Source organism: Electrophorus electricus, chromosome 9 (genome assembly GCF_041902795.1).
Source record: "Electrophorus electricus isolate QZ-2024a chromosome 9, ASM4190279v1, whole genome shotgun sequence".
NCBI classification, from domain to species: Eukaryota; Metazoa; Chordata; class Actinopteri; order Gymnotiformes; family Gymnotidae; genus Electrophorus; species Electrophorus electricus.
Window position 1 is genome coordinate 21,907,748 of NC_137505.1, and position 19,753 is coordinate 21,927,500.

Sequence of the window (19,753 nt, forward strand, 5' to 3'; positions counted from 1 at the left end):
CAACGTAGCGCACAGGCTAATGGATGAGCAATCACAGACAACATCCACTGCTAAACAGGAGACTTATACACACGCACAGTAACGGGGAGGGCATGGCCATACGAACGAACACACATGCACGCACACACACAGAGAGACATCTGGGAGGATGGGCTGTACCGCGACATAGGCCACTTTTAGTGGTGCTATAAATGTTCCCCACAATATGTTCTTTAGCATAACAAAATATCCATTAATATAGTTTTTATATGGAAAAATTACATACTATGATTGTTATTGCAACTTATGTTCACAATATTTCAAATCATAATATGTATCTCGCAACGTTGGCACATAAATCAGGGAGCACTTTTTTAATGCATCTTACCTCTGGCAATACATACTGCACCACTGGAGGTAGGGAGTATGTGCGGAGCCAAAACCGAAACAGAAGTTTCAGCAGTTGTGTGCTTTATCACAGGGAATTGTAGTTCATCTGGAACTCATATACTAATTAAGCAACACTAGTCAACATATATGCATGGATGAAATCTAAACAACTCTAAATTCATATAACCTATAATTTTGGATGAATTTACATAAACGGGAAAGGGGTATTATTATTTTCTTGTTATTTGAACTCTGTGTATTTTCAATCATTTTCTCCAGGCATTCATCAAGCTCCTGCTTTTATCTGTACCTGGAATGTTTAACCCCTGCTGGCTTGCGGAGCATAGAAACCAGTCAATACACAAATAAACTGCATGATCACACATCCCTCAAAAATGAACTGGTGGTCATTTCAACAAATCATCCTCCCAATCTACTATTTTATAAGGATTCTAGAGAATGTTTCCTGTTGGTATATATGGGGAGTTTGCTCATATAACCAATACAATCCTGATAATTAGGTTTTGCATAGTGATTTGACGTAGGTTCTGCCATTATTGCATGACTATTATTTTGAAGGACCTTATTAAATCTAAATGCCTGTGTGTATGCATCCATCATCACTGTGTAAGGATAAAAGTGGAATAATGTTTTGACACACATACATTCAATATCTTGACATATCTTTTATTAATTGATTTAGCTGTAAAATAAATGGGATCAACACTGTGGCTCAGTAGTAAAAACCTGCACTTCCGTTACCAAAATGCATGTTTATCTGTCTGTTGGTGTTGCTCCTGAAACTGTCTATAGAAAGAGAGGAACCAAAAGAAGCTGGCTTTGACTGAAAGTGGTAGCTCATTAAGCATTTAGGATTTATGCATTTATGCTGGGTCATTATAGGAAATTTGTTGTGTCATGCAGTTCTGCTCAACAACCACGTTAAAATGTAAAGCATAATAGCTTTCATATGGAGTTTTTACCCCCATAATTAAAGTGGGGCATGGAAACACTTTACTATGGCATACCACATTAAATTGGGCCTAGTGATGCTCCTGACTGTAGGCAAATAATTCAAGCCTGCAAGGTGAAGAGAAAAGGCTACTATACAAAGCACTCTTGCGTACATGCGTGCACCTGCTGGATCTCAAGTGACAATTTATTGTAAGAAATTAACTAAACGACGCCAAAATATTTTTATGCATTGTGCAATTTAGTGAATTTTCTCTTTCTACCACTAGATGTCAGCATGCACTAGGCCGGGATCACAGCGGGAAAAAAAAGCAAATAAAAACGTGCATAGAGGCAACGTTCGCGCTTCTACATTGCCACATTGCCGGTAGCAAGAGACAACAGGTATGGGCAGATTAAAACAGAAAAGTTACGTAAGATAAATGGTCGCTTTTGGCATTTCGAAGATATCCCGGTAGTCTTTAAAGTTAGAAGCGGCAGGCATATGACTTGCGGGCGATAATGTTTCTGTTTTTAGCTGCAGGCTCCCATCATCAAAAATAGTGAAGCGCGTGTGAACAGCGCGGCGTGACCCCACCCTGGCCGAGAGGACTCGGCTAGTCTCGGTCAACTAGAGCCGCAACTTTCGTGGAGGGGTACACATTTAAACCTGCGGGAGTCGTGACTGCACTTAGAGAGTCGCAAAGGCAGGTTTAGACCTTGGGCTTATTTATCGCCGTCGTTGTTTTCAGCAGGCAAAGTCAGGAAGAGAGCGCAAGACGGATGTGACCGTAGCGCAGTGAGAGCGCAACTCCGGAAAACTCTCCAACGTGGCGCTCACGGCTCACTGCTTACGAGTTGTTTTTTTGTGAAGGATATTTCTCTTCACTCTAAAATTGACAGGACGATCAAAGAAAAAAAAAACACGAGCCCAATGGGATCTCAGGGTCCAGGACGGAAGAGGGTGCCTAACAGAAACGGACTCACTGCTGAGGAGGACGCGCTGAATATAATCGCTAAAGAGGTATGTTTTAGTCCACCCAAGAAGCCTACATCGATGCGTCTTTTTGCTAGGCTTCTCTTCACATGTATTTGTCAGATTTGTTTATTTATTATTGCTCTCATAATTTGTTAATTCAGAATAATACCCGTTAAAGAAAGTTCGTTAATATCTATATATCGCAGCAGCTCTCCGGGCACACAGGTTGGCACTGTGTCGGTGCACGTCCACATGGCTCTGACATGGTTCTGTAGCCCGGTACTTTACCTTTACATCGTAATATTGTCATGCCTTTAGTTCCTTAAGCGTGTGCCCGCCAGATATCCCCAGTTTTACGCCAGATCATGGCAGCAGTGCTGTAATCTCAGTGGCGCTGACAAACAGGCGCAGGTGTGCAGTGACAGGTGGCCAAGCCATGTAGGCACTGGGCCTTGGGCTTTGGGCCTGTATGCAAAATCCCCCTGCATGAGTCTAGTTAATAGTTTCTTGGTGTGTATTATTTAACATGTATTACGTGATTGTCCTTCTGAATTAAAGTATAGTTTTCTTTTCTGACGTTTAATAGTATAGCATAAAGCTTCCTGTTTTTCCTGTTTTTTTAATTAAGAGAGAAAAGTAATCCGTTCTAACTAGTGTCAGCATTATTAATTATTGTTTTGTCAATTCTAGCTGTCATAATATCTGCAAAACCATGTACTCTCACTATTATTTCATTGAGGAATTGTAGTTTTTCTTTAATTCTGGAGGACTTTTTTCTGGTTTAAACAGATATTACATAGAATATTATCATGATGTATAGGGTCACAGTGCAAGAAATAGATGCAGCAGAGGTTTTTGACTTTAATTAAAGTCAAAATATAAAATTAATTAAAACACAGAATTTGAAAAAGCTAAATTTTAAATGAAATAAACAGAAACTTGGGTCCCAGGGGCAATACTCTTTAATGTTAATTTCTAATTTTTAATACATTTCTGAAAACAAATGATTTCAAGTTGGTTTTTTTTCCTTTATTCCAATTTATGATGGCTTTTGTTCTACTCCCATGTGACTGCCACTTCAGCAGTTTAAATTTGGCTTTATACAACTTTGAGGAGTGCTGATAGTGAATCAGAAGTGTTCTGGTCCTTGTATGTAAACTCCTAAATGTATTCATTGCTGTTCAGCAATTAAAAAAAACACAAATAACTGACAAATGCAACAGGAACAGGTGCAAGTGAAATTATTCATATTGGAATTTAGTTTACATTTTATGATGCAACACATGCACTTTGTTCATTGGAAGGAGAAACAGAACTGTGCCGAGTAACGCTAAAAACTGAAACGTGCCCAGTAACACTTGATGCAGTAAGAAGACTAAGCAGGAAGTTGGAGCAGCTTTGCATCATTTTCACTGAAACTACTTCCTTAAATGCTCTTTGGTCTAATATTTGATGATGTAGCACAGCTATTAAACAATGAACAAATAATCTATATTATATATGTCTAAAAGTTTAAAACTTTTATTACAGGAAGCTAAATGAAGGTTGTATCAAGGTGTCGCTGCCTTATCTTCCTTTGTGTGCTCTTCTAGCTGTTTTTGGGATGACAAGATGCTGTAGACTCTCTGACTGATAAGAAGGATTTCTCACAGTCCATGAAATCGTTTGCCTTTAAGTGCTGGGAATGTGGGGTCCCACACTGGCTCCTCCTCTCACACTGGTATGTCAGTTCTGATGAGTTGGCTGATTTTGTAACAAGGGTTTTAAAAATAGAGCTGTTAAAGATCAGCTGTTGGCACTGCTAGTTGTGAGAACAGGCCCAGATGTGAAAAGAGTTTTATTGTTGTTTTGTTTTTGTTTCCCATTGGTAATTTTGGTGGGGTGAAAAAAGCATGAAGCTGCATTGTTTGTTTGTTTGTTTTTTTTTATGTGAATGCATAATTTAAATGTCTACTGAAACTGCAATGAAGTAGACATGATAGTGTAGTCTGTATAAACTGGATTCTGATTCAGGAAAGGATTTCCTAGGGAAGAATTTCAAGTATAGGTGCCCACAAGAATATTTTAGTTGTTGTTTTTCAACTTATCATAAATTGCTTTATGAGTTTGCGTTCATCTGATCTGAACTCTAGTGTTCAGTGTGAAGGTGCAAGTTTTTTTCTAGCATGCTTGCGTTCAAGTGTTTGTTAAAGGGCAAGTTTGAAGTGTCCTTCGGGTTTTGATCCATTTTCCTTGCTGACTGATAAGTCAAAGCAGCCTGTATATATACCAGTGAGAACTCCCCGATAAGGGAGTAATAGTTTGAAATAATAGCCAAAATAATGAGTACTTTATAGTGATCGTTTATACTAGGGCAGTGATAGAAGGGATAGTTTGTACTAGAGCAGTCATTGCAGTGATAGTTTATACTAGGGCTACTAACCAATTTGTTCAACCAAATATTACATAATATAATAAGTGCTGGGAAGGTTATTTAAAAAAATGTATTATGTTATAGATTACCTGTTAAAAATGTATATTTAACCAAATCCAAAGGATTCCTATATTAAAGTAACAATCGTATTTATGATCCTTTACTTCTGGATTACATTAATCCATTCCAGTACCATTCAGTATAGCCACCAACATTCCAGTTGTGAAAAAAAATTATTTAAATAATGCAGCCTAATAAAACAGATTTTGCCATGTTAATATATCAGTCTACATGCAAGCAAGACATGCACCTTACTCAAACCACATAATAATAATATTCTGACATTTCTGATACTGGAAAAGTTGCTTGGGAAAAGGGCTTTCCTCCATGTTTCAGGAAATAATAGATCACTAACATTATTTTTATTAAATGGAAAGGAAAGCATGATTTGAATCATGAAATGCACTGTTTTCAGTCACACATTTGAAGGGAATATTTTATAAAGGAGCCAAAACGCATCCGTGGTAGGAACGCAATTCATGGTGCATATTTTAAAACTTAAATGCAGCGTACATTTGCTGACACTATTTTAGTCATGGAAACACTGTTCCAAGGGCGGGAGGGGAGGTCTGGACGCGGAGGGGTGCAAGAAATGAGGAGGAGTAAGCGGTCCTGGTTAAGTTGTAATGCAGTCCTGCAAATCATCACATTTTTTAAAATGCACTTGTACTCTGATTATTGCTTTTTTTCTGTGACTCTAATGAAGCCCTTTTGCCTTTTTGGTATGCTTGTTTATAATGCCATTACATGTATTCCATCGTTAATCAAACCCTGAATGTAAGATTATATGTAAAAGTATTTTACTAGTTTAATAGTGTCCTTTCTTCAGGCTTTCTGATCAGCAAACACTTTTTCAAAAACTATAGCTCTAGTAGGAAACATTTAGTGTTATTTGTGGTCAGTTTATATACACGTTTGTTGAAACTCCATTCTCTCTAGCTTTAACCACTCAAGGTTTTCCTCACTCCTTTAGGAACTGAAAAGAACAGAAGGTTTTGTTAAAACTTGTCACTCTCTGATCTGTTTTTCTGTTGCATGTATATCCATTGTGGACATAAAATATCATAGCAGTATTGGACTTTCAGTGATTTCTTTGAACTCTTCATTTCTGCATTTTCAGTAGAAAAAAAAAATTAATTTGTGGACCAAATTCTTTTTTCAGTTAAATTGTATATTGTACACTCATTCTGCCCAAGGAAATGATTGAAATCCCTGGAATACTGAAACATTGAAATTGAAATATTGCCATGACATTCATGTTCATGTTGTGTTATGTGAACTTCCCACCACAACTTTGCCCCTGCCTTCATTTGTCTTACATTTGCCATCTTGAAACATTCATTACCCAACATGCCCTTACAAATGATTAAAATCAAAGCCAAACTTCCATGACATTATTGAGGGTCAGCAAGACAGATGGACAGTTGATTTACATGAGGTTTTTGTCCAGTCTGCTATTTTCTTGCCTTCCCAGGAAAGTGAGCACATATTGTTGTTTGGTATTGCGCTTATTTTGTGATTTATTGTTTCAAACTATCAGCATTCAGGCCTGTATCCAGCAGTATCTTAATGGTATTTGGACCCTAAGCTGTTTGCACTGGCTAGGATGCATTCTCTGAGTGGATGACAGCACTTTTGTAAAGTTGTTCTGCATAACAGCCTCAGCTAGATGCTAAATGTAAGTGAGGTTAAGGTGTGAGTGTGACAACGATATATAATCAGTTTCAGAGCAGATATTGAAAATATGATTTTAAAGTTCACTGTCTTGTATTTAGTGTTCACTATTTTATTTTTCCTAAGGCACTATTACAACATTAAAGTTTAGAATAAAAAATTCTGGAATGTAGTGATGATTTGATGCTAATTAGTCTGGAAAGGGTGGCTGTCATACTTGTTTCTATACTTGGACACAATCATACAATAATCAAAGTTCATAGATGACACCACTGTGATCCACCTTATATCCAGTGATGACCCAAGTGCCTACCGCTGTAAGGTGCATGACGTGGCTTAATGGTATCTCAAACACAACCTAGCAAAGAATGTCTCTAAAGCTACTGAGTTGTTTGTGGGCGTAAAAGGCAGTCTATGCAATCTCTGTGAAACGTCAGAACCTTTAGGACTCACGGACTTGCACTCTTGGTTGATTAATGCTAGCAGTATCCATTCTTTGAAGGTACCTTGAAGCGAAGTGCACATCCTAAGTGAAGCTTCTAAATAAAAGGCTACTTTAAGATCATGCTACAGCATAATAAAGATGCACACAAACATGACCATATTTATAAGCTAAAATTCAAGCATGATACAGTGGGGGAAAATTATTTATTCAACAATTGTCAGTTTCTTAAAAAGTCATATTTCCAATGTTTTTCACATGAAATGTAGATATTATTTCAATAAAACTACTTGGCTAAAAACAAGTTTTTGCAATAAAGTGTAATGACTCAGGGAAAAGTATTGGACATGCTAATTGTACTTTGTACACTGGTGCGTAGTCATGTTGGAACAGGAAGGGGCGATTCCCAAGCTATTCCCACAAAGTTGGGAGCATGAAATTGTCCAAAATCTCTTGGTATGCTGAAGCATTAACAGTTTCTTTCACTGGAACTAAGGGGCCAAGCCCAACTCACAACCCCCCCCCCCACCAAACTTAACGCTTGGCACAATGCGGTCAGACAACTACTGTTCTCCTGGCAACCGCCAAACCCAGACTCGTCCATCGGATTGACAGATGAAGAAGCATGATGCGTCACTCCAGAGAAGATGTCTCTGCTGCTCTAGAGTCCAGTGGCCGCATGCTTTACACCACAGCATCTGATGCTTTGCATTGCGCTTGGTGATGTAAGGCTTGGATGCAGCTGCTCGACCATGGAAACCAATTCCATGACGCTCTCTACCCGCTGTTCTTCGGCTAATCTGAAGGCCACATGAAGTTTGCAGGTCTGTAGTGATAGACTGCAGAAAGTCGGCGACCTCTGCGCACATTTTACGTGGCCTACCACTTCCTGTCTGAGTTGCTGTCACTCCCAATTGTTTCCACTTTGTTATAATACTACTAACAGTTGACCGTGGAATATTTAATAGCGAGGAAAATTCATGACTGGACTTGTTGCAAACGGTGGCATCTTATCACGGTACCACGCTGGAATTCACTGAGCTCCTGAGAGCGATCCATTCTTTCACAAATGTTTGTAGAAACAGTCTGCATGCCTAGGTGCTTGGTTTTATACACCTGTGGCCATGGAAGTGATTGGAACACCTGAATTCAGTTATTTGGATGGGTGAGAATACTTTTTGCAGTATGGTGTATCTGCACCTCTTAATGAGTTAGACTGATTTTCTGTTAACATAGTCATAGGTTTCATGCTGTTACAATGACTTTGGCCAACTCGGAAATATGTTCACAAACTACTTTCTGGTTGAATTAATATTACTGCCTGGTCTGAATGTTGTGTGAATTGCTGCATTAGTAATATGTTAAAAAATGTGTTGATTAATTATTTATTACCACTGTATATACCAGAATATAGCAATGATATAAATCTCTTTTACGCTACTGAATAATAACCGTTTCTGATGCTGAAGTGCTCAAGATTCTTTGTAACTGTTACAAAAGATTGTAAACACTTTCCTGTTTTATGTATTCTCTGTTGGTTGTACACTATTTATTCAGGCCCCAGAAATGTCTGAATGCACATGCAAAGTATGTAATGGAAAACTTAATTTCCTTAATTAATTAATTAACTTAATTGGCATCCCATGACAGTTCCTTGTTCCCTGTTAATTTATAATGTGTAAATCCTTTTTTATGGTCTACCCAGACCTTTTGTAGGCAAATATTTGTTTTGGGATCATTTGAAATTGATGGGTTAGTTTCTATATGAAAGCTTAATTTTTTTAATAATATATGCAAGATATGAGAAATTTGCCGCTGGTTAATCTGGTGGCATCTCAGACTACTGCTGTTGTCTACATCTTAGTCAACCACATATTACTTACTTTTTCTCTTATATGATGTATAAGGTATAACATTGCTACTCCTATCATTTTTTACTAAATTTGTTTTGAATGGTTCTAAAAATACCATAGGCCATATGGTGAAAAACTATGAAATCTAGCAGGACACAGAAAAATCATGGTTGAAGGAACTGCACGACAGCAAATATTTCTTTGAGTAATTTCCTGTGGTCAGTTGAGCAAGTGAGTAACTGAATATTGCAGTAGAGACTGATGTGACTTAACTAATCTCATCATCTCTGCTTCCTTCTCTGCTCCATCTTCATTATTGTATCGAATGTCTCCGTCAGTCTCTTTATTCTTTACAAAATATAATTAATTTAAGGGTTACAAAATCACTGTAAATTATACCATATGTGTATGAATGGACACCTTGAACTACTGAAGTGTCTATTTGAATTTTTAGAAGATGTATCTCAGTTTATTAATCACTGAGTACTAGAGCTATCCGGACTTACTTGAGAGATGGCTGTACATGAGATTTTGTGGATTCATTTTCTATATACACCTAAACCTATAATGATTAAAATCTGCTTTTTAAAAATATTGAAAAGTAGGTACATGTATACCTTGCCCTCAGAAACCCAATGTGTCCAGTGTCAAACTTGCTGAACACTGAGCAGTTTTTGGTGGGAACTAGATAAACAAGCAGTCCATTTTCTTCAGAAGTGCTCACAGAATATTTGCCTGAATTAGAAGCTCGCTGGGGCACTGATAGAGCTTGGATCCACATGTCATTAAAAATAGCTACGAGAGGGAGATAAAGCCAGGGGTAGAGAGAAACAAGTAGGATAAATTTGTCTAGCTTATCTCTTTTTCTTTTTTTTTCTGCAAGACACCTGCAAGTTGAGAATGTGTGCAAAACACAAATGACCTAGGCTTCAGTGTTATGGACAGTATGGTTACTTTGATAACTGCAAGAATATATGTTTCAAGTAGGAAGTAGATACGTGTTCTTAATGAGATTCGGCTTCTTAGTGTTACAAATGTGTTTGTATAAGATATATTCATAAAATATGCACATGAGATGCAAATACACCATGAAAGTATTGTTTCATATCTTCATAACATGTTCTGCTCTGTCCCATATATTGTATGTGTGTGCATAATAAACTATGTAAGGTCTGACTGATAGACTGGAGGCTTTGTTGGCTACAATGAGTAGCTTCCTATGAATAGTGCAGGAAGGGTGTGATCTATGGTTGGTTGTAAATGCCTCGGTTCTTTATCTTCCTGTTGTCATAAAATGCAGTTTCCTAGAATAGTTTAGTTTTGTAGTTGTTTGTCAGATGCGTTTTAAAGCAATTTGTGTTTTTACTGCTACTTTCACAACATTCTAAAAAAGATTACAAAGATGACGTTAAATGTTATTTATGATTATGCAAGGGCATGGTTTTCTGTACAGTTTGCAGATGTTGCCCCAGCATTTTGCTGACTAGAAGTCAGTCTTTTGTAGGGCCCTGTAGCCCAGGAATTTCGTAGGCTATATATTATCACCCTGATTTATGGATGTGTCCCTGGGTTTTTTCTGATCTTGATGTGATTAGGATTTATAAGATGCTCCAAAGTGCAATATTCTACCATATAAATTATTTATGTATATGGAAAGTAAATATATTTAAAAACTAGATAGAAATAATTTCAGAGGACACAACTCTTAAACTCAATAAATTACAATTAGATGTACAATTGAATGAACAAAATGAAACTACACTAAATAATTGTGGGTCCACACCACACATAAAAAGAAACTCTCTAAAAGTACCTCGGCAAAGGAACTTATTTCTCTAACACCATAGTGTCTGCTGCAAGCACCTCAGCGTAGTGGATTTGAGAGACTGCCCAAAACCAACCTAGCTGGCTCTTCAGGTCATCCAAGTTGCTACCTGGAAATTCTTAGTCTTCGATAAAGTTGAGACGGGCACACCTCACAAAGAACAGGGTAAACATTTGCTGAGTGTGCTGGCCAACTTTTATAAAGTAAGCTTTAAAAAATACTTTAGAAAGAAAGCTGTAAAACTCCAGTGTTTAGACAACTGAGTTAGTTTACCTTCTCTAGAATGTTCAAGGGTAACGAGCTTGTGGCCGACGTTGAAAACGATTCTGTAAAACAGCGTGAGACTGCTCGTTTAAGTTCTCCATTCAACAACCAGTGCAGACTTAAACATGTTCATATTCTAACAGGTACTTATTTAAAATGACAAACTCTGGTACAGACATCAGACTTTTATCCTTAGCAATCTGTTCACTCCACGCTATTGGCTTCTCTCCCTCTCCCATCTCACTAAATGACTGCTGATTGGCTGACACTAATGTTACAAAAATGTTACCAAAAGAAAAGTACATGTGTCACGCTTAAATATATGATTGCCTCAAACATATTGAATTGCATGGCACCGCTATAGGGCGCAGGTACCGTAACTAGTGTAAGTTCTGTTGCCACTAAACTCTAAGTGGCAAGCAACCAGATTGTTGCGATCTCTCCATGTTTACTTGATCTATGTAAGGTAGGATAGTAGGCTACTGGTGCATATGCGCATAATAGGTGGTGTGAAATGGCCTTGTCTGGCTGTAGTTGAGGTGAGACTGACATTTTGGGATGTGGTTTGTTGGTGTCATGGCACTCTTTGCTACAGTCATTCACAGGAAGGAAGCTAATTCTTTCTCTGTCATGGTGTACTCCAACTCATTACTTCAGTTCCCCTCTTTAGAGAGAGAGAGAGAGAGAGAGAGAGAGAGAGAGAGAGAGAGAGAGAGAGAGAGAGAGAGAGAGAGATTCCCTTAAAAGGGCTTGTTTACAGATGAAGTCTAATGACGCTTACTCAGGACATCAGCACTTTCATGAGACAACGGCATACAAGTAAAAATGTTCATGTAGCAAACTGATACTCTATGCACAAAATATTGGGTGAAAAATGGACTTTCAATGGGTATGGATAGATGGATGCTTCTTCGTTTTAGTTTAACTTAACATTTTAACTTAAAGTTTAAAACCACATTGAAGATAATGGGGACCTCAGTAAGGGCACAACATAGGACACACAAACACACACAAATCCTGCTGACTGTTGGCAAAAAATGTGTTTGATATCCTGTTAGTCATTGTTCATTATCAATATACTCAGACTTAGAGGTCACACCTGTGTTCTACAGTTTACAGTTCCAACCCTGAACTACACACACTACTTAGCTAATCCGGTGTGTTAGAACTAAAATTGGCCAGATCAAAGATAGGAGTAGGGCATCTCTGATCTAAATGACGGCTCGAATCCCGCTTGAGCTTTATGTATGAACAGTATAGGCAGTGCTGGGTGCTAGTCGCAGCTTACGCTTTACATTAAAACCGTTCTTCCCTTTTCCCCTTTAGGCTGAGGCCAGACTGGCAGCTAAGAGGGCAGCCAGAGCAGAGGCACGTGAGATCCGCATGAAGGAGCTGGAGAGGCAGCAGAAAGAGGTAAAATCAGATTAATACTCACATTTGCTTTTCAGGACCTGCTGAGCTCAGAACATTGTCTTCAAATGTGCTACTCGGTCTGGGTCAAATTTTAATAACATGACTGCACATTAGTTTGCAAAAATTACATTAAACAGGCTATAAAGACATTTTGTCTTTAAAGTCTTGCACGTTGCTCATTAGTTTGGTGTATCATTAGCTGAACAAACTGTGGGACATACAATATCAGCAGCCTAATAAATAGGCCTTTGGTGGATTGTGTCCTTTGGTTAAAGGTTAGGTAATGTGTGAGTGCATGAATGTACGTATGTAGCTAAGTTTGATAGTTGTGTGTTACTGTGTTACCAGCCCCAGTAAAAAGCTTTTTTTCTCGAAATTCAAAAGTTGCATTAACAAAGACCACCAATGAAGAAACCACCCATGATTGTTTCCAAAAACAATTTCAATTATGGGTCCCTTTTTTTTTTTTTCTGGGATTCTGATTAGAGCATGAATCTGCTGAGACATTTTTTAATAACCTTCCTGAAACTATAACCTCTTTATGCCTGCATTCTGCAGGAATCACTAAGGCTCTGAGGTTAACGTGTGTGTAAAATACAAGAGTAGTAGCAGAATACTATATCATCTTGGTCCATATTGTTAAGTCTTAATCTTTCAATTCTGCATTAAACAGAATTTCATTGCACTGGATAAAAAGAGCATGGGGAAAACATAATTTAAACACCCAGTTGGAATTATGAGAGGTAAAAAGAGCCTGCAAACAGCACAAGGATATGAAGCCTATCAGGTTCAGGTAAAACGCCACAAGAATGCCTTATTTTGTGGCCTGAATGCAAATGACAAAATCCTTTCAAAATCCTGTCATCCTCTGGTAATGTCATTTTTCTTCATGAAATTAACTATAAGTGGAAAGAGTGGCAAGAAAGGTGGCATTTTAAAGAAAATGAGAAGAGAATGAGGAGTGAAGGCATCACCAAATAGTTCCCTTGCCCAGAGAATAAATAGTTTTCCAAAATTTAAAGCAACTTTGATTTGATTAGCTTCTGGTAATTGGCATAGGCTACGATCTTCTGGGATTCATACATAAAGTTGGTTTCAGAGCAGAATGGATGCAAAATGTATTTGTATTTATTCTGTCAAAGCATCACTGGTAATTGCAGAGGTGACTTATTGGATAATTCTGATTGAACAGAATAATAATTCTGATAAGTGAATAATTCTCAGATAAATAATACCATATTTGAAGTTTTCAGTAGCATTTCGCATCCTGTCGAGAAAACTTGTACTTTCTGTGGGCCAACAACATTGCATCTTGGGTGATGTCATGCCTTTCTCCACTCAAGGGAAAAGTCACTTGTTGTGGGTTTGTTTTTGCCTTTTATGTTGAAGCCAAATCCACTTCAGGCTTCAGGGCCCAAAGCATGAATGGCTTCAACAGGGACTCTAGCTTCTAATTACTTCACTCATCAAATTCATTAAGAATTTTACACAAGAATGACATAAGTCATGTAAACAGCAGTTACAAAATTTCTTTGGTTATTTTGGCCTTTATATTGCATAACTATACCACTCATCACCTCTAGCATGCAGTTAAACTAACTGACTGGAAAAGGATGAGAAAGAAATTGAAATGGCAGCGACCGCTAAAGCTGCTAGTAAACGTTTTCTTCCAATAGTGGCAGAAAGCATGCAGCCAAACTGCGAATTCATCTCTGGTGAGCTCATGTCTGCTACAACTGCAGGCGGTCAGGCTATTTTTGCACAGATGGATGACCTAAAATACAGCCTTCGTGGACTAGAGGAAAAGATGGCAACATTCAGAGAGAAACAAAATGGAGAGATCTCTGCACCACACAGACATGGAGTAATGTTGGAGCATAACTAAGGAGGTCACACAGTTGAGAGAAAAAGATTCCTTTGAAGGTTGAAGCAGAAGCTAAAATTTATGCCTGTTGTGTGTCCCCGACGGGATGAAGAGCACATGCCTGACTAAATACTTTGAGATCTTCGTTATGGACCTTTTAGGTTGCCACCGGTTGCCCAGTGGCATTCAACTGCAGCACACATACAGGTCTCTTGCCCCCAGACTTAAGACAGGAGAAAGACCCAGGTCTGAGGTGATGAGAGTGCTGTGATATCAGGATATGTTTTGACTACTTTGACTGGCTTGTGAGATGGGATCTATCTTGTGTCATCAGGAACATCCTGTAAAGCAGTCATTGATTGGTCCATCCAATGCATGAACTCCATTGGAGCAGGGGCTTGCTGTTTCAGCCTTTGTTTTCTATTTAGGCATGAGTTAGATGGTCTGATTTCCCCAATGGTGGATGAGGCTGTGCCTTGTAGCTGAATGCAACAGTGGCTCAGTGTCTTTTCGCCTCTGGTGGGCCAGTTGATGTGTTGATGAGTATGGTATTGGGTGAGAGCCTCATGTAGTTCATGTGAGGCGATATCCGTGTCTGTCTGAGGTGGAATGTAAATGGCACTGACAATGATGGAAGTAAATTTCCAAGGAAGGAAGGAAGGAAGGAAGGAAGGAAGTGTGGCATTTGATGGTCAAGAGTTCCAGTGCTTCAGTAACAACATATGGTTGAATACTGCAAATATGTACAATTAAAACTGAAATGAGACTGCAAGACTGTAATGCTGATAACTCTTTATAAAATACACTGGTCATATAATCTAAAGGGAAATGCTCAATATTGCTATTCTAAGGAATGCTAAGCATTTCTTCATTTTTGCCTTTCAACTTGGGGAAATGTACAGGACAATGAAATGCTGGCGTTTTATTAGTAGAAGACGTGTTATAAAACCCATACCAGTATGTGGATAACTAATGAAGATTAAACAGTAATTAATGGAGCACTGGTGCACTTTTAGTACTGAGAGCATACAAGGAAATAGGTGGGCACTTTTTTTTTTTTTTTTCACGATGAATGTGGAAATGGACAGAATGATAAACCGTCTTACTTTTAGCTTTTGTAAGAAGCATAAGGAAAGCAGTTTAAAGATGTGGGATGATATAGTAAGTGGTGCAGCTGAACAGAAATGGATAACTTCACAAACATCTGAACTATCTATGACAAGCCAGTCAGTTATACTGACCATCAAGTGTTGGTACATGATAATGAATAGTATAGTATTGCTTGGTTACTGAGGAAATATTTCTGCAAATGACTTAAGAATAAGCAGAATACCTTTTGTATTGTGTATAGATGTATAGACTTAGGAAGCCATGTGTTGGGTACAGCTGTAAATTCAACATTCTGAGTTTAGTAGGTTAAGAATCCTGCTTGTTTTTGTTGTCAAAAAAGTAACTAAGACTATTAAATGGATTATCAATTAATATAAGCACAACTTCTATTATGTGACATTTAGTTTTATCTTATTACATTTGAATCGAATTGTCCTGTTATACGGAATCTCCTATTAATTTCTTGCAGCATAAACGGCTCAGGAAGTTGAAAAGGATGTTGTCTGGACTGTTTAAAACTATACACATTCTAAACATCACTGATTATCATTGGGTGTTCAGTTAGCCATTTGGGCTAAATTCTGTGCTCAGAATGAAGTTTTCATTGCAGGTAGCTGATCATGGAATTAAAGTCTGTCAGACCCTCTCTGGCTTTCCTTATCATTTTTCACATGCTGTCCATTCTTTCTACAGATCTATCAGGTTCAGAAGGTAGGCGTCTTTGCTTGTCTGCATCATAATTGTAATACTGTCTGTTTAATTTTGGTTAATTCTAATAAGCCTTGTCTCATTGTTTACATTTCAGTATTTAAGAATACATTCTTTTCTAAGTCTTTCCTATCTAAACCTCTCTCTTCGGCTTTATTCCTCACCTTGCATTCTGTCCCATGTGTAGAAATACTATGGATTGGATAACCTGGACAGCAAATGGGGGGACATTGAGCAATGGATGGTATTTTCACATTCAGAGGATGTTTTTCGAGGCTATACAGGCCTTTGTTGTTTTTGATGTCTTGCTTCACTGTGGTACTCTGTGCATGTTTGACGGTTGTTCTTTTGTTCCTACTATTAGTAGCTAGCTAGAATTACAGGATGAGCATGTCTCACAGTAACTACAAAGGCAAGAACAATGTGTGGTATAGCATGACATTTATTTAGCTTGTACACCAAAAAGTAAAAAGACTGAAAGTGAGTAGTTTTGGATTGTAAGTGTAGGATATAACATATTGGGCCCTGATGCCAGTCTTAACATTTCTGTGCAAGTCGTCTCACTGCATGTTGGTTAGATTATTACCTGCATGTTTTGCCAATTTAGCAGCATCAAGGGCTTCTTTGTGCTGTGAATCACATGTACGTTCTCCCTGCCTGTTCATATCATATCTTCAGCTCTTTTTTTTTTGTTTGTTTGTTTGTTTTGTTTTTCCCATCTCTGCTTTTCCCTTCGTTCCACCGGGCTTTGTAGGAGAACAGCGCGCGCTACGCACGCCCCTCTCTGAGACACAGCTCGGTTAGTAGCTTTTTCTTCTTTGCTTTCTCGTGCCGCTCATTATTTCTCTCTTCCTGTGCTTCAGCACTAAGTCTGTGCTTAATAGGGAATGATGTATAAAGAGTGTATACATACAAGAGGGTTTTATCAACATGGTGTTGCAACCAGTTTAGTAAGATGTAGCCAGCCATTCTGACTCCATAGGATGGACTGGCTGTCAGAATATTACATTTGTATGTAACAAAGCTGTCGGTGCACATTTGAGTTATATTAATTAAAATGGATTAAATAAATATATTATTATATTAATAATATAATTATTATTATTATTAAGAAAATGGCACCCATTGAGTTGCCAAGCCATAAACTTTGTTAGCTTTGTTTATCAGCTCTGCAATAGGAAAGAAATGCATAAAAACGTCTCCGTCTATGGCGTGAAATCAGAAATGGTCATAGTTCAGTGTAAGCCTGGACAGTCTCAGAGTTAAATGAAAAGCTGCCCACAATACTGACTGACTACACAACAGTAAAGTGAGTAACTGTTCATGTCTGTAAGGATAACACAGTAAAGCAGGAGTCAGAGTTAATAAAAAGGTACTTTAATAACATCTTCAACCAAATTAGGAAGGCCAACATACAAATATTTCAGTGGTCCTCTGCCTGAATGGAGAACAAATATTTTCAAAGCTACTATGATTTAAACATTTGGCCGCACAAAAACTGTAGTTTAAACAGCCTGAACATTTTATTGACAGTTTTAACCTGTTTTTGGTAAGAGACCATTCTTTTTGGCAAGATAGATGGCACACAAACAAAAGGGATGTGAAAAGTCGATTTATCCAACCCTTTAGTGGCGACACAGTGAAAAACACCCAAGGACTTCATTGCATCAACAGATTTGATCACTCCATAGCTACATCTTCTCCCCACTGTGGGTGCCCTGAGCTGCAGACCTTGCATGAGAGCCACAATGATCACCAAGGTTATCAGCTTCCAGGGGCACCACAACACCGGGAGGACTCTACACTGTACACCATCTCCACACACCCCACCCGAACCTCCCAGCAGCAATGAAGAATCTGGTATCAGCTAGGATGAGGCTATCACATTCCTGGTCAGCCAGCCCTCAGGTACAGTGTAAAATCAGCCCAGCTTCCCTCTGCCTTCTTCTATTGCCCCATATTCACTTCCATCACCAAGACCTTCTCCTAAAGAGTTACGCTACTCCACCACCTAGAGCGCAAAGAAAGGGACGAGCTCCTCAACCACCAGAAAGGCAGCTTCACTTTCTACCCCATCGCCAACAGGAGCCCCACTCACCATCCACCCTAATGGAAGAAGACACCACTTTGATATTCTTCAGGTCCCTGCTGCTTGCTACTACAGTGTTGATGTCAGCAGTACATGTTTTCAGAAGAGTCTTGGACACAGCATGCCAGTAATCTTTACCATACCAGTGCTTATCAGAAACAGAAAAAAAGGAGTACATGTCAGATGCCGTGAAGGTGTCGAACATGCAGTGTGAGCCACAGCTTTTGAAGCAAAGGTTACCAAGTTAGTTCTTCTCAATATTAGCTCACTCGCAAACAAATCTCTTTTAATTAATGATTTCTGTATAGACCATGGGTTTGATTTTATGCTTTTAAATGAAACATGGTTAATTGAACATATTGCCACAACCTTATTATTTGAGTCAGGATTAATTGAGTCAGGAAACATACAGTAAATACAAAATGAACATATGTGCATTTTAATATTTTGCTTTTTTTATACTTGTATCTTGCACTGTAAACTGCATTACTACATACTGTATTTTATTTTTGTTTTTTTCACCTCTTTTGACGTTAATTTGCCCTGAGCCTCACTGCAAGCATTTCAATGTATAATGTCGCTGACATGCTGGGCATGTGATAAATAAAAGACTGAGTTCTGGGTTTTGCGAGTGCAAACCATGCCTTCAGTTATAAGCAGAAGAGTGATGTGAAATTGAAAAAGGAAAAGAACCTGTGCCGAAGTTTAGGAAAAGCAGCAAGCAGATGGTGTCCCAGATGGGAGTGGAAGTGAAAGAGCTAGCACTTTTGTAGCTGGAATACCTGTGGCATGTTCCAAAGACAATTGTTTCTGCTCCAAGAAAATGTGACTTTTTTTTTCTTCTTCTTCTTTCTGTCTTTACAGGTTTCAGATGAAGATGAGCAAATGTCAGTTAGGAGCAGGAGCACCCTGCAGGTCAGTAGCCAATTTACTTGTGCTAGCGTGAGCAGCAACTTTATCTTGCGCTTACGTCTGTGTTGTCTGTTGATGAATGCAGAGCACCTATCCAGAGCACCAATAGCAAAGTTACAAACTGAACACTGAGTTGTAATTCTGGTAGTTCCATCCCTGGGTGTAGTTTACTATGCTCACTGCACTCCATTACCCCTCTTCTTTAAGAGAGTATCCCAGGATTACGGCCTGTCCACTTTTCTGAGGACATGCCCTCAGTACTACAACTAGACTACAACAAAAACAACCACCAAGTTATTATACAATCACACAGTTTTGGGCATTCAGGATTCTTTGCACAGTCAGTGAGTACCACATAGCATCTTGGCTGTGGGTTACAGAGACTTTCATATTGGTGGGGAAAGACTGTAGAGTAGCAGGTGTGCAAAACATACTTGAAAATGGCCAAATCTTTTTTTTTTTTTTTTTTTTTTTTTTTTTTTTGTCCCACAAATTAAAATTGGTGACCCTTGTAGTACTTTTCATGCTAAATTCAAATATTTCTAACAGCTATATAAGTGACAGCAAATACATTTTACAATAAATATATATAACCTATGCATAAATAATGCTGTTATTAAACTTACAATATGTACAAACAAACTTCTAAAATGTATAGGTTTATTTCTGCTTATATTTGACCTCAAAAACATCTTTGTGTTCAGCAATATCCTGCCAACACAGAGGGCTTCATGTTCCATGGTGCTGCTTTTCAATACTATGCATAATGATATGCATGTATAAGGCAATGGTTTATGGAGAAATTCTGAAAACATATTTGGATTCGT

General features: G+C 38.3%; 1 protein-coding gene across 15 annotated transcripts in view; it reads left to right on the forward strand.

Moving 5' to 3' along the window:
* The first annotated feature begins 1,675 nt into the window (after positions 1-1,675).
* lrrfip1a (leucine rich repeat (in FLII) interacting protein 1a) overlaps positions 1,676-19,753 on the forward strand; it is a 39,922-nt gene continuing 21,844 nt past the window's right edge. For 3 of the 15 annotated variants that reach the window (XM_027023270.3, XM_027023272.3, XM_081720428.1), the window contains exons 1-6: positions 1,676-2,344; positions 12,157-12,243; positions 15,911-15,928; positions 16,113-16,169; positions 16,680-16,724; positions 18,879-18,929. In XM_027023270.3, the coding sequence (XP_026879071.2) occupies positions 2,255-2,344; positions 12,157-12,243; positions 15,911-15,928; positions 16,113-16,169; positions 16,680-16,724; positions 18,879-18,929 (348 nt within the window). In that variant the 5' untranslated portion in view covers positions 1,676-2,254. Of the gene's footprint in view, positions 2,345-12,156; positions 12,244-15,908; positions 15,929-16,112; positions 16,170-16,679; positions 16,725-18,878; positions 18,930-19,753 lie in introns of those variants that run through there. The other 12 variants (XM_081720429.1, XM_027023275.3, XM_081720434.1 and 9 more) reach the window with 10 other exon arrangements.